This window comes from Scleropages formosus, chromosome 5 (genome assembly GCF_900964775.1).
Source record: "Scleropages formosus chromosome 5, fSclFor1.1, whole genome shotgun sequence".
In the NCBI taxonomy this organism is placed as follows: Eukaryota; Metazoa; Chordata; class Actinopteri; order Osteoglossiformes; family Osteoglossidae; genus Scleropages; species Scleropages formosus.
The window spans coordinates 17,848,303-17,864,050 of record NC_041810.1 but is presented as its reverse complement, the minus strand read 5'-3'; the positions used below and the strand labels follow the sequence as shown (position 1 = coordinate 17,864,050).

Sequence of the window (15,748 nt, the reverse complement as noted above, 5' to 3'; positions counted from 1 at the left end):
CATGGAATTATTGGCTGTTTTAACATTGCCTTGTGAATTTCACACACGTTGAATTCGGTCAAATTTATTTATTTTTATTTGTGCATACAGGAATACATTGTGAACTGAGCAAAAACTGAAACCCAGCCTGGTACCCAGCCTGTGACCATGTGAGTCCAGAAGTTCTTGTAAACACATTCACACCCCCACTTTAAGTAAATACCGGTTCAGTTATTGAGCATCATCGCAAAAACAAGACTGATAACAGCCTGCATTTTATTACAGTCCTGTGGAATCCACTAAAGACACGACTCCCAAACCACTGACGCAAAAGCAAGAATCTCAAATGCAAAGAAAGAATGCAAAAAAAAAAAAAAAAAAAACAGAAAAAGTGCGCTCTGGTTATTATTATGGGCTTTTTACGCATGCATGGTGTTTCAGTCCTTTTAAAATGAGAAATAAACTTTGCAATTTCTGTCATTACCATCCATTTAATTTGCCGAAAAGCAGCAATTTTATCATGCGTCGTTGTCGCTTAAGAATTAACCAGAGATATAGAAATTGCACTATTATACATAGTATTACTGTGCCATGGATAAGAATGGAGCTGTTTTTATCTCGATGAGTCTATATGCTAATTAATATCTCACAAAACTGAAAGCAATCCGCATGCAAAACATGAACGAGCAAATGTTTTTAAGACAGAGCAAATCCTCCAATTTGTAACCCCCCCCTCCTGCCCCTAGCGCAATTACCCCCAGGAGGGGGTAAAAAAAGAAAAAAAAAAAAAAAGAAGGGAGGAAAAAAAAAAAAAGCTGAGAAGTGATGGTGCTCCGCAGATCGCCCTATGAGGTGCAAACTGCTGACAGGTTTCCACCCACCGACATGAGAAAAGGCCGCGGGCGCGCGGGGCCCCTCCACTGACGGACAGCGCGCGCACGAGAGCGAGGACGACGGGGAGGAGGAGGCGGAGGAGGTGGCGCTGGCGGAGGACGACGGCGACCTGGCGCACCTTCACTCCACCTTCCACACACTGGATGACACGCGGCTTTCTTTCCGCGAACCGGCGCCACCGCTCCCGTTCACTTACTGTGTCCTGTTTTTTTCCCTTTTTTTTTTTTTTTTTTTTTATTTATTTTTTTTCCTCATGCCGCTCTTTAACGAATAGACGCGAAGGCCGGCCATGACTCCCGCAAGGTGCGCGCGCTCCCAGGTGCCCCGCAGGTTCATTCGGAGTTAAAGCTGTTCGGATCTTTGGAGGCGCGCTCCCGCAGCCCGCGCGCACTGGATTGCACTGCCGGGCGTTATCGATCAGTACGAACACACATCGTTTCCAGCCCATGCGCTGCAAGCAAAAGCCCTGTCCCCTCCACTTCATGGAGTCCGTGCGAAAGGAGTGAGAAGCCGGTCTAGAGAAAAGGTCTTTTTGGAGGGCTTCTTTTTTTTTTTTGCACCAGGACGCACCAAATGTTGCAAATACAGAGTTTCTCGTTGCTCTTCATCAGTCTCTCATCATCACGGTGGGGCTGCAGGGCTCCCGGTGGATTGTGTGTGTGAGGACGCCGCAGGGGTCCACTTCCACTCCCCCACCTGTGGGGTGTTTTTTTTTTTTTTTTTTTTTTTTCTTTTTTTTTAAATCTCTGGAAACAGGTGTATTTGAAGAGCTCAAGATGTGTCTTCTACCTTCAAGGTTCCTCTACGTGTAAGGAGCCCGTCTTTTATTCCTTTTCCATCTCTCAGGGACTTACATTCTTGCCTATAGAAGTCGCTAAAACCATGTTTTACACCCTGTCCAGGTAGGATGCAGCAATGCATCCACTGTGTTCATCTCGATTTTCCCTCCCTCCCCCTTTCTCCTCCAGGTGTTTACAATTCCTGGTCCTTTATTTCCAGCTCCAGGTAAGGATATTTATGCCTTTCTTCATGTCTCCACACTTTTCCGCGACAGCATGCTTACCGAGACACATGTTTTATTTCGATATCCTAAGTTCAGCTTTGCTGTTTCGGTCGAACGGTGATTAAGGCGCGCGCCTAATTATTATTATGCTATATATAATAGAATTACATTATTATCTTGAATGTCTTATAAATGACTGAGCGGCTTTATCACTTCCTCCGCACAAGTCGGATTTGCCTTGAAAAGCATAAAAATGCATATATAGCGAATTTTGTGACACATTCTGTTGAGAATTAAAAGCTTACATTGCAATTCAGTTGTAACAGTTACACACCGGGTTGCAGATAAACTGAACATGCATGTCATGCTGAAAATTTATAGCGCTTATCTGTGTAATATACTATAAACATATTTAAGTTGAATTTGCAGGGGGGGCAATTGACGTAGCCGCACGCGCTGATAATTGCTGTAAACTTGCGCGTTCGGGTGCTTATAGTTATTAAAATAGAATTATTAAATGATAACTTTCCACTGCTGGGAATGAATGGAAAAACTCCGTGAAAAGCGGAGCATTTATAAACGTATAATTTCACTGTCCTGTTACGGGTGGGAAGACTGCTATGCTGCAGAAAACGGCTTAATCGTGGCCACGCAACATGTTTAATTGATATTTATTCAATATTTAAACACCACATTGACACTTTGGGAAATTACAAGGTTTATCCGGTTGGATTCGGGTTACTTTCTACTTGTGCGCCATGAATCCTAGTAGTTCGTTCTGCTCCTCAGCAGTGCGCGGCTGCGTAAAAATGCCCTTATGGGAATTAATTGTCTCTCACACACAAGCGAATTTGCTGTGTGCGCACAATGAGTTGCGAAAGATGTCGAGAGGTGGGGGTGACTTCCGAAACGGGAGAACGGTGTAAGTTTTACCGTCTCGTGGAAGAAAGTGAATGGAGAGCGACTGTAAAGAGAACCCGAAACACTGCGGTTACCAGATTTTATATTAGATCAGTGCCATCATCATCAGTACCATTTAAACATCCAAAGTGTTAAATGAAGCTCAGAGGGCTTTTCCTTAACGTTTCCCTTTAATTTCAACGAAAACCAATGCCCTGAATGGTTAGAATATACAGTACCAATATAATGCTTTATGAATTCCTTAGATTATAACAAGCCTTAAGTAAATTTGGTAATTGCTACAATTTGTAATGTATATCCAATGCACCTGTTACACACAAGTGTGTATTGTGTGTATAGCTCATCTGGGGTTGGTTGCGTAAAACATGCCCTTGCTTACAGATGCATTGCGGAGGTTTATGTTTTGGTATATGCCAGTGAAAATTTTGGGTTTGAGTCTTTTCTGCCTTTAATTTTTAGTATGCACAGTAAGACTGTGGTAACTCCCTCCCGTCCTCTGTTGTTCACCTCATGTTGCCTTGCTATTTTCTGGCTCTTCCTATACCACATAACACTCACATGAGTAGCTGGAATAGAAAATCCAGCATCTTTACGGGCAGAACGTGTGGCAAAATAGGGATGGCTATCTGAAATTAAATTTAAAATGTTCGAAAAGGCAGTGTTTCAAGTTGTTTGTGTGTTTAACCGCAACGGTGTCCCAGGTACAAACGCAAACATCCTGCTGTATCTCAAGGAATATCTCCCAAGACTGTGAGCCAGCAGGTGTGATCTTCTATTTAGCCGTGGCGACACTTTGAACGAAATGCTTTTTCCAGACAAACTGGTGAAGCAAATATGCTCGCAGGGCTGTGTTTCCTACGCGTTTCATAATGAAGAGACACCCCTACAACCAGCCCAGCTGGGGATGAAGACTAGAAGACAAAACTAGGTTATATAACTTGTCTGTGCTCTGTTTATTCTGAAAGGTTTGGCACAAACAAGGACTTAGTGGGACCAGTCTGCTGTGGCCCCCTTTGTCTTACTCTTTACTGTAATAGTAGTGTTTTAAAGTCTTAACATGTTCAGACTGAAATGTGCACACTAAAATTTTACTCTAGTACACGTGTGGCTGTATTTCTAGGGGTTGCCGAAATGGCTTTCAAGCACACCGTTTAGGTGATGAACATGTTAATGAAATGTTGCGAATCAGGGGTTATTCATTAATGAACGGTACTTAAATTTAAATTTGTAGACTTACGAAACGTCCTCATGCATTGCTTTTTGTCCTAACAGTTAACTTAAGCTTGTCATACCAGCCGTACGTTTTCCTGCGCTGTATTTTTGACAGCCCTTTGTTTAGCCCTCACATTGTAGGAGGGAAGGAGGTTTGGGGTCCGTTTCGGAGCTTATTCTGAACGCTGTGAGAAAATGCGGAACGCGTCAGTTATTTCAGACATACGTCCTGCATGGTGGCTTGAGCTGACTTTGAGGAGCTGGATGGAGATGCTCGTCTTTAGTACTGGCAGGCTTAACGTCAAAGCTCGTCATAGCGGGAGTGTTTCCCTTCTCATTTGGTAAATGTCATTAATTTGCTGAGGTTAAAATAACATGGAGTATGAGTATGTAATGTGTATTTAATTAGCCACCCGAGAACAGCCATATAAAAGGCCATTACTATGCAATTACAGCGCAGCTCCTCTGGGGAAGAGAAACTCAACGCAGGCCAGGATCCAAAGGTTGAAAAATGTACATTTTCACTCTCATCTGTGCAGAACTTGAGCCAGCAAAGGTGCTGACGTGTGAAAACGGCTTTCTTTGGATGCCGCCCGAGTTCTGGGGTCTTCTCATCGGTGCCCTTTCTTCAGGGCTGGATCAAGCTGAGGAAGCAAAGTGCCCTCGAGATAACTGACTCGCAGGTGTTTTAATGAGCACTTCTCAGAGAGGATGTTCCTGTGGGCTCCTTTGTGGCGAGTCCTTTCCAGCCGCTGTACGGAGGCGAGCGCGGCCCTGATTTATGGCTTGTACCGCACGCTCTCCAGTAGATGTTCACCCCGGGCAGATATTTGTTTAATGATAGTATTACAGGTCTGGCTACTTCAGGTGTGCAGTGTCTGGTAGTCTGGCAGTGCAGGAGTAGCTCTGCTTTGAGAGCATGGCTTAAGGCAGGTGTGATTCAGCTGTTTTGGTAAATATGGTACTGTACTGCTGTCGTCTCCTCGATTTTATAACCCCAACGGGCTGCTGCATCCACTTATTTCCAGGCCACCACGTAGATGCACCTTGTAAAAAAAAAAAAAAAAAGTTCCACTAAAATAGTGCTAGTAGTGTTTTTTCTGTCCTATACTTTGTCACAGAAATACAATTAATGCAGAAATTTCTATGTACAGTGAGGAGAAACATATAAGGGCTGAAGATGCAAGCACACACGATGAGCCCTTTCAGTGCAAATGTCCCTCAGTCACATGGCTCAAGTCTTGGTTTGATCTTCAGGAGTCTCAGCAGAGCTCGACCGACTTCCGGTTCTACATCGAGAACCACACGAGGAACCCCGATGACCTGAGCCGGAAGCAGGTGCGCATCTACCAGCTGTACAGCCGCACAACGGGCAAGCACGTGCAGATCCTGGGCAAGAAGATCAACGCCAACGGGGACGATGGGGGCAAGTATGGTACGAGCGTAGGAGAGCGGAGCAATCTCTAATGCTTCAGCTAACACGCTAACACTACAGCCCTGGGAACAGCTGGGTTGGCGCTGGCCTGCCGGGAGCACCGCAGCAGTCCTGGGGGTTCGAGCCACCGCACGTACAGCAGGGATGCCTCTCAGCAGTTGTCAACCAATTCGTAGTGCTGTGCCTTCTTCTAATATGTTTTATTTCAGGCCTTGCTGTTTTGTAGCATTAAGTGAATATTTGTAGCATAAGAGAAGACTGAAAATAAGAAGCAAGTGGTTGCACTTATGAATAACACAAAAAATGCATAACGAAAATGCATGGCTGTCAGCGAAACTGATTTTTCTTGCAAGATTGAGACGACAAATTTCTCATCTCTAACCATTATTCATCTGCGGTTTGCCTGTAAGAGGAAAAAATCTCCAGTACAAATTGTACAGTGCAATTACCTTGCTTTAATCATTAGTGATGCCAGAGCATTTTCTCAAGGCACTCATGTCAAGAAAGACTAATTACAAACCACTGGTGAAATATAGCAGAATTGGAGGTTTAAAAAAGGTCCAGCTTAAATTCCTGCAGAAATAGCATTGCCAGACTTTTTCTGATCAAATCTGTATCACTTCAAACCTGATGGTGATGGTAAACAAAATACTGCAGAGAAGTTCTGGGCAATAAATTCAGAGAACGCCTGGTTTCCCAAAAGCCAGCGAGGCCACCTTCCGAAGTCCGGAGTACTGAATATTTATGCCAGATCGGTAAAGTATGCTTTGGTGCTGACAAATTATAGCCGCCATAGCTGCAACTAATTTTCTTAAATCTTTGATTATACATGAGTAGTGTTTTGTGCATTAAAGCATGCATGTGCTGTGCTGAATTATGAACGACTTCAGAAATTTTGTCCGAATCAGACTTCTTTAAATCATGGAACAACCTGACAGTAGTAGGCTGAGCCATGTGAGCGTTATGAATATCATATGTGAATAAATATTTTACTTAGATTTCACCATAACTTTCAAGTAACTTATAACTGGCGTTAAGACTTGGTATTAACAGTATTATATTTTGTTACCTGTCACTTGGATGAACGGTTTTACTGTAGAAATCTTGTCTTCAGTTGGTGCAGATATTTTTTCTCCTTTATATGAGCTGTAAAAGCTGGTTATGCTGTTGGTGTTCACTAAGTGCAGGTTTTTCAACCTACTGGTGTCGTCAGCTGTGTGTTTTACTAGTGCAGGTGTGCAGTCTGATTGCGTGTTCAGTAAAATCTGCTCTTACAGGCAGACTGCAGGTGTAAACAGGTGTGCTCAGTATGTGCAGTCTTCCTGTGGGAAGGGGTTTGAAAGGTGGCAAAGCACGGCTGGGAATTGTCCGTCCTTGTGCTTGAGTGGAGCACTAGCATAACACATGGCAACGCCATTCTGCCTTCTGCTCTGGGACCTCCCAATTAAACAATTAACATACATCTCCTGTCATCCCTGCAATAATCCAACCAGTGTCTCAAACTCAGTTTTTGGAAAATCAGTCCAAACAAGCGCACACTAAAAAAAAAAAAAAGAAAGGGGGGGGGGGTCTGCAGCTGTGAGCAAGCTTTCAGTAGTTTTTACTAATTACTACTTTTTAATTGCTAGGTGTCTTTTTGACATACTTGAATCTTAACTATAAATGAGTTCCTTTTAGAACAAGTTACTGTGAGGGTCGTATTGCTGAATTGTAACACTTGCTGGTGCCAGCACTACTGTAGCCATAATGTAATCCCACTTCTGCTTCCATCGCCTATGAATGCGAGACCTCAACTGATCAGATTAGTTGCATACATTTTAGCTGTGTAGAGGAGTTGGCATCAGCTGTTACATGGTTTACCTAATGTGACTTGGTTACTTGCAGTGTTTTTTTTTTTTTTTTTGACTGCTTATGTATTCTGGATGCAAAATGAAGTTTTCATTTAAGAGATTAGGTGATATTTTCTGTTAAGAATTTGAAACTATGGAGGTCATTTATACATCAATATTTGAGTTATGTACAATGGACAAGTCTAATCTGAGGACCTCTCGGATGTTTTTAGAGAACGGGTTTGGATCGTATGATCGGCAGGTGTCATGAAACTCCCCCTCAGGTGGACTTTTTTTTTTTTTTTTTGCTGAGGGAAGGGAAGCTCTGAATATGTCTGGTTGTCTTGGAGTCACGGTAGTTTGTCTAGTCTTGGGGGGCATCTGCTTGAAGCTGAGTCAGTCCTATCTTTTTTATGGCCTTTGGCCTTATCTTCATTGGTTTCATTTGTTTTACCTGCATGACCCCTCGCCGGTCCCTGGAAGTATGTGCAGAGGAACCTAGTGTATTAAACTTGTTGGATTCCTTTAACTGTCACAATGAATAAATGCAATCCGAGGAAAGTTTGCAATTGGAGCACTTGAGCTATCTAAGTTAAAGCAGATCTCCTCTCTTCTTCATCAATGTAGGTAGTGGTGGTGAAGAACCCCCAAGGCATGACTGAAATGGGAAGGCAATATACCCCTCCTTCCCCTTCATTCCACCTGCTGATCACATGTACTGTTTCAAATAATGCCTAGGGCCATCTTTTTTGCTTGATTTCATAAAAACCAGTTTACTTCTTACGTAGTACATTAGCTTATAACCACAATGAAAATTCATGAACTTCATATGTTTCACTTTTGCCTGGTAAACGGTGGTGTAGCAACTTTGTGTATTGGAGGACCAAAGGTATTAACAGCTTTACTCAATGGAGTTACTGAAATAGTGGGGGGGCTGTATTAATTTTGATTAGTCATTGAGCTTTTTTGTTAAACTTGTTGAGCAACTTCACAACAGGTGTGTGATGTATATGATGTGTACTTTTTTGCTGTTGTCATTGACATGTTATGTCTGTTGTGGTTCTCAGCTCTACTTGTGGTTGAGACGGAGACGTTTGGGAGCCACATCAGAATAAAAGGAAAAGAGAGCGAGTACTACATCTGCATGAACAAGAATGGCAAAATAATCGGGAAGGTATGTGCCTCGATAGACCCGTATTGTTTTCACCGGTTTTGGGGGTGGGATGCATCGGTGTTGTCAAGGGACAATTTGACCTTTTAGTTTTTTAGTGAACTCAATGTTTTTATTCCGTAAAATTCTATCTATCCCATAGAAAGATCAAACACAAAGAACATACATGCAGTTTGTTCCCGTGTAAATATTTTGAAGATTTACTTAGACATGATACAGATGAACTATATAAACTTGGAATTATTAGACACTGTAAAGGGGTACTGGGATCTTTTGGTACTAAAAGAAGAGTATCAGAGTACAAAACATTGATAACATCAGAATGTTGTTATTATTGTAACTTTTTCGGTGCTCTAAAACAGTCCTCTAAAAGTAAGACACTGAGCATTTCATGTAAAGTGGTTTTTGGGCAAGACCCCAAAGTACTTTTAAGTTCAGTGGAACCTATTCAGAGATTCCACACCGAGGATGAAATGACTGCTTAATAAATGCCGAGGCTTTTCATTGTAATTGAGTGTGCGTACAGCGCGGCGAGAAAGCGTGACGTCAACACCTATTAATTATCGTGAAAGCAGTGAAGCCAGAGTCCATCGCATCTACCACGTGTGTGTTTTTAGGATGACACTTAAGACTGGAATTCACAAATTTATACAAGCTGTCATAGTTTTCTAAAAGGATGCATTGCAGACAAACCTGTACATTTTTGCTCCATTTGGAACAACAAGTCTGTTATGTAATGTGAAGCTGTGAGATGTTTACTTGCAGAGGCACCATAATTTTGCTCTCGGCTTTGTGGAGACCAGTGCTATGAGAACTGGGAAATGAATTGGATCAAGTGATGATTTAGTATGAAAAATTGTTTTAAAGGCATCAGATTAAAAACTGTTTTATCTAAAACTAATGATGATTTACACAAAGATATGGCTTTATTTCTCAGTCTGCGGCCTTGCCAATTGACTATTGCTATGATACCACTTGCTCACCAGGTGTATAACTTGGCAGAATCCACTTGTTCACCAAAAATAATGTTCTGCTCTCCTAGACAGACATCCCCCATGAGCTGTTTTTTTTTCTGCAAAAGCAGAAAACAGCTGTTTCTGATCAAAAGTATATTCTGTCATTCTAGTCTTGGAGATATAGAACAGACTACCAAGACGAACCTGACTTTCAAAGGTTAGCATTAGCAGATATGTCAAATCTGTTTCGATGAACTGTGTGTGTGTAGATGGTCTTTGTGCTCAGCAAAAGTCGTTTTCTGGTTGTTGTTTCAGCAGACGAGATTTATATAGTACCAGTGAAAAGTCTTAATCTGCATGTTGGGAAATTTTGCTCCAGGCATTTGGGAGCTAAGTTTAATCAGGAAGTGAGGCACCATGTCCTCTGCAGCGATTCCCAGAAATGCACAACGCTTCTCGCTTTGCTCTCACTTTTGTTCTGTTGGTCCCATACAAGTATTGCTTGGGTGTACACAACATTTTGACTGGTGCTGTCAGGGAGGTCTTGGCAACAGGGCTTGGCCACTTGCTTTGTAGAGATGCCTTTTATCCTTCACCCCAATCTTGAGACAGGAAGCAAGAATGATGGTAGTGCTGTGTAGAACATTTGATCTTTTGGAGTCTGATTCAAATCCAGGTTTCGGTCTCATTAGCGGTAGGCAGCAGCAGGTGCTAGTTGTCTGATGTCTCTCCCCCCAATTGCAGCTCGATGGGAGGAACGAGGAGTGTGTCTTTGTGGAGGAGTTCCTGGAGAACAACTACACGGCCCTGGTGTCTGCCAAGTACAAGGGCTGGTACCTGGGCTTCAACCGGAAGGGGAAACCGAAGAAGGGCTCACGGACTGCTCAGACACAGCAGGAGGTCCACTTCATGAAGCGCAACCCCAAGGGCACGGTGGACCCCCTGGAGGAGTTCCGCTTCACCACAGTGACGAAACGGACACGTAGAGCGCGGCGCTTGCGGCCCAACCACGCCGTGAGCTGAGCGAAGGAATGTGTCTGTAATCTTCTCCTGGGAAAAATCTCAACCTTCTTGCCTTACACCCTAAAGACTTCACTGACAACCACAAAGTTTGAGGAAAAGATTTTATTTTTATACCGAAGGAGCATTTACATATCTCCAAACTGCTGGACATTTGTGGGTTAATATAATTATGCATATTTTATTTATACTGTATACACTGCAGCGGTAATGGGGGAGGGTTTGTGATTTTTCTACTGCAACTTCCGTTGTAACAAGAGGCAAGGATCTTTTCTGGCGAGGGGGTGGCAGCGAGTGGCTCTTTTAAAGAAGATATAGACTAACTGATCCTGTGGGGTTTTCATGAGTTGCCCTCCTGCAGGATGAATGCAGTGTTTTCCCACTGGTGTTGATCAAGGAGACCAAAACAGGAGGAAGAGATACCGTAGCACGTGACACTGACACATTAGGTAACTGCTTAGCTTTAAGTGCAATACTTTACTAAAGGCCTGTCCTTCTCACGGTGACAATGTTTTTTTTAGGGGCCAACCTACAGGGCAGTGAGACGATGGCCTTTTCCGAGTGGAGTGCGTTGAACTTTGTACCGTGTGATTATATATAACTTTTTTGGAGTGTTTGTGCAACGTAGACCTCGACACATCATGGCACGTCTAGCGCAACGTTGGTCATGATGGTGGTCTTAACGAAATGCAGAATCTGAAACGACTGGCACCGCTGGAGTCATCGACTCATTTCAAGATGTTCTCAGCCTGAAAGACCTGTTGACGGTAGCAAGAAAAAGATCTTGGTAATCAGGACTGCACAAGTTCTCAACCATCTCAATGCTACCTGATGAATGCCTTTGCGTTTTTCATGAAATTGTATTTAAAATGTGACTTTTATACCTATTCACCGTTGGAAATTCCCACCTGATGTAGCCACTATTTTGGTCCTGTATGACCCCTACAGTTTAATAAAATTCATACACATTTTTAAAAATCACAAACAATGTGTACTGCAACAAAAGTTTTTAAGCTCAAATCCAGTGACATAGAGCTTTTTGTCTTACCTCATATATGTAGGTACCTAAAGGCAGGACATGGTGATGGTGCCCCAATTGTGCGTTTGTACTTCTGGTTATGGAGGGAATCATTGTTACGACCACTATTTACTCCCGTTCTGGCTCACTAGCCTAGATGTATGGCCTGTACCTTTTTTTTCTCTGCCCCATTCAGAACTGGCAAGAAGTAACATGACTGAACTCTGAACTTGTATCAAGTCCAGTTTATGGGATTTATGTAGTAAATTTACCAGAACAGGTTATCAGAATGAGGATTTGGTCCAGATAAGGCTTGCGAGCTAGACAGCCATGTTCGATGGTTCATGGTTCATCGTTGGATTATATACTTACCTGCCACTGGGGCGGTTTTCTATTGTGTATGAGATGCTACTAACAATATGTCACATTTATGGTTTTAAAATGTATGCGGAAATAATTTTTATGACTGTTATAAAATATTTATTGCCTTTCTTTGTAAATACATCCCAATGAATTTATTTGGCCTCTTAATAAAGTGAGGACTATTTAAAACAGAAGTTTTCGTGGGTGTCCATGGTTATTTTTGACAATGGTGCACAACTGCAACTTCATCTAGGGAGGAAAGACATCAGTGTTTCATCAATGGTTTCTTCAGGAAATTGTACCCACAGTAGCTGCTGCGGTAGTAGTGGTTTAACATTTAAAATGAGTACATATTTAGTATTTATCCTTTGGTCACTCAATGTACAATACAGATGAGCAGACATGAGACTAATGTGATTTATTACCAGTGCAATTCTAGGTTGGGAAAGTTACCCAGTGCTGCTATGCTGTATGATAAAACATGTTATCAGCAGACATGTTTAATTACATCAAAAGTCTTAACTGGATGGGGAAACAATTGGTTTGTTTTTAAATGTACCTACTTGCTGTAAAGGTCTCCTGACAACTTTCACTGTTTGGACTTGCTGTAAGAAATGTAAAGCAGTAGCACTGAGCTGATAAATTTCCGATATACAAGTCATTGCAGAATAAAGTATGGTGGTATGTAATAGGTGACATTAAATGATCAGGTAGTGTTTATTGATATGCCGAATTATTCTAATTGTCCAGCTACAAAAAAATAAGTAGGTTAATGCTGTCGGCTAAATAAATGCTCAAAGCTTCGGGTATTTGATCATATTTTGCCTTCATTGTTTGAATGTTTTATGAACCTCCTTAATATGGGCCTTTTTGTCAGTCCATGGAAATCTGAGATTGCCCTAAACAAGTTGTTGGACATTAACGATTCTGAAAAGTGAGCAGTTTGTTGTGGTGCTTCCAAAAGGTGATCCCATTGAGGAAGATCCTCGAGTCAAATCGTGAGCCATCAGCAACAAGGACAACACACCAGCGAGTTTGGTAATGGAAGGAGAAGGAAAAAGACACCTTCGACTCATGGGGTGTCCTCTTTTGGCTACCGGGAGCCTATCCGAGACAGCACAGAGCAGCACACATTGGGGGATGGTGTGTTGGTGGGTGGTTGAGGGGTGGGGGGTAGTGGGGGTGAAAAGAGAAATGGGAGTATATTGTGAAACAGTTTCTGTTATAAAAACCAGGGATTGGACACAGTGGCCTTCCTGGCCTACTGCCATATTTCTAAGAAAACTGAATCTGGGAACTGGAAAGCTACTTTGGAGAAGGACCGGCTAGGCACTCTTGTATATACTGTAGCTACGGCTGGAGAGAAAGGAGTCTCCATTGTTAAGTAATCGTTTAATGGCAGAAACAGCTGTCCTTCGGAGTTTTATTTCTGTTATTATTACAGTCCAAGTTCCGAACTACAAATGGGACCGTGATTTATACCATTCAGACAGCAAGACAAAAATTATTAAAACGAGGCATACCACTGCGTTCGTAATAATATACAAGAAAATGTGGTTGTTTGAGAGGTGGCTAATCAAAAACAAAACTCAAAGTACTATCACTTAAAATAAATCATCTGTCTGCAGCATTCGACACTGTCAACCACAGGATTCTACTCTCCTCTCTTAGCCAACTTAGCTTTGTATCAAAGGAGCGGCACTAAGATGGTCTGAGTCCTACCTATCTGACAGATCCTATCAAGTGGTCTGGTGGAGCTCTCGTTCTTCTACTCTGTCTCTATCAGTCGGTGTCCTGCAGGGCTTGGTACTGGGTCCTCTTCTCTTCTCAATCTACATCCCTTCCCTCAGCCCAATCATAGCCTCCCATGGATCCAAATACCGCTGCTATGCTGGTGATACCCCGATTTTCCTCTCCTTTCCACCTGGAGCGTCAGACATTTCCACACGCATTGCTGCCTGCCTGTCGGACATCTCTGCATGGATGTCTGATGATCACTTCCAACTCAGCCTCTCCAAAGCAGAGATTCTTCACCTCCCAGCTGGGCTGTCCTCCTGTCACGATCCATCGATCAAACTGGACAACTCACTCATTCATTTTGCCTACCTCCTCGGCTAAGAGTCTGAGAGTGACGATTGACTCAAGTTTGTCTTTCTCTCAGCACATCGATGCCACAACCCCGTCCTGTGGATACATCCTCCATAATATTTGTAGGATCTGTCCCTACCTCACAACTGACTCTGCCCAGCTACTTGTCCAGGCCATGGTGGCATCCCGTCTGGGCTACTGCAACTCTCTCCTGTGTGGCCTTCTTGCTACTGCCATCAAACCTCTACAGCTGATACAGAACACTGCTGATACAGAATGTTGTGTTTGACTTGCCAAAGTGTTCCCATGTATCTCCCCTATTCATTTCTCTGCACTGGCTTCTTACAGCTGCCCGGATAAAATTCAAGACCCTGGTTATTGTCTACAAATGCATCAATAGAGCTGCTCCCAGCTATTGACAAGATTTTATCATCCGCTACACCCCAGCCAGACCCTTTGCTCATCTACTTCAGCTTGCTTGGTGGTCCTGCGCACAAAAAGTAAAGCACGGAGGTTCTCGGTTCTGGCTCCTTTGTGGTGGAATGACCTTCCCCTCTCACTCAGAACTGCAGAAACTCTGTCTACATTCTAGAAGGATCTGAAAACTCACCTTTTGTGGACTCACTTCGCCCAAGATCTCTCCAGCTTATGTATGGTGTAAATGTTCATGCACAGTAACTTTATGATCATGCCCAGATAAGCCTTTACACAGCTGCTACTCCTGTATTGTATTTAAATGTTTGTGTACCTTCTACAAAAAATTCTGTAGGAAGGTTATCAGGATTCATCTATCCTTCGTTTTATACATCTACTCGAGCGATAAACATCGGGGCATCAAATGGAAAAGTAACAAACTAGGTTTACTTAATCACATGTCTGCAACTCTGTCTCTTTCTCCTAATGTAATGCACAAATGGTATTTTTGCTGAGATGTAAGTCGCTTTGGAGAAAAGCGTCTGCTAAACGAATAAATGTAAATGTAATGTAAATTTGTATGAATAAAATTTAGAATCAGGTGAAAAAATCTGTGTCCAAACCCTGCTCCAGTCTGGTTTTAACACATTGATTAAAATTTCGTTTTTCAATGTTACGAACCAGTCTAGTAATGTTAACAGCTCTATAGCAATATGCAGTTTTAGCTAATGATGTGTGAGTATACGTGTAAATATATATACACTCACATACACACATTGTCTGAACCGCTTGTCCCATACGGGGTCGCGGGGAGCCGGAGCCAAACCCAGCAACACAGAGCGAAAGGCTGGAGGGGACACACCCAGGACGGGACGCCAGTCCATTGCAAGGCACCCCAAGTGGGACTTGAGCCCTGGACCCACCGGAGAGCAGGACCTGGTCCAACCCACTGATATACACTCATAGTACAAATATATATGTTAAATCCACTGTTGTGCATCTGGGCTGTTCGAGAGTAGGTTTGAATTTGGCTCAGCTCCTGTGAGGTTTGTTCTCCTCATGTAAGCCTGGGTTTTCCTCCCACATTCCAAAGACATGCAGCTCAGGTGAAGTGGCAATGTTACATTGCCTGCAGTGCCTATGTGCGTGTGGGTTGTCGTTGTGGCTATCCTGCAAGGAGTAGGCGCCCCATCCAAGGGTTGTATGTCCCCAGCCTTGCACCCAGTGATTCCAGGATAGGCTCCAGACTGCCTGACCCTGACCAGTCCAAAGAGATAGTGACAATGAATGAATGAACATTTTAATTAAATAAAGGTGGATTACATTAATCCAGAAGACCATTGTGTACAATTGTTTATCACATCATAGACTGTTATGTACAACTATTTACACAGCTAGCTATTTTTTTACTGGAGATATTTAGGATAAATATGTTTCTCAGCAGT

General features: G+C 42.8%; 1 protein-coding gene across 1 annotated transcript; it reads left to right on the top strand.

Annotated features, from left to right (window-relative positions):
- Positions 1 to 1,625: 1,625 nt before the first annotated feature.
- Positions 1,626 to 11,401, top strand: fgf24 (fibroblast growth factor 24). Its single transcript, XM_018746379.2, has 5 exons — positions 1,626 to 1,681; positions 1,842 to 1,878; positions 5,267 to 5,444; positions 8,341 to 8,447; positions 10,145 to 11,401. The coding sequence occupies exons 1-5, from the start codon at positions 1,650 to 1,652 to the stop codon at positions 10,421 to 10,423; spliced, it is 633 nt and encodes a 210-aa protein (XP_018601895.1). The 5' UTR covers positions 1,626 to 1,649; the 3' UTR covers positions 10,424 to 11,401.
- The last annotated feature ends 4,347 nt before the right edge of the window (positions 11,402 to 15,748 follow it).

Coding starts and splice junctions, on each gene's coding strand:
- fgf24 (XM_018746379.2), top strand. CDS start 1,650: ATGTGTCTTCTACCTTCAAGGTTCCTCTACGT. Junction 5,445..8,340: donor GGACGATGGGGGCAAGTATG/GTACGAGCGTAG, acceptor TGTGGTTCTCAG/CTCTACTTGTGGTTGAGACG. Junction 8,448..10,144: donor ATGGCAAAATAATCGGGAAG/GTATGTGCCTCG, acceptor CCCCAATTGCAG/CTCGATGGGAGGAACGAGGA.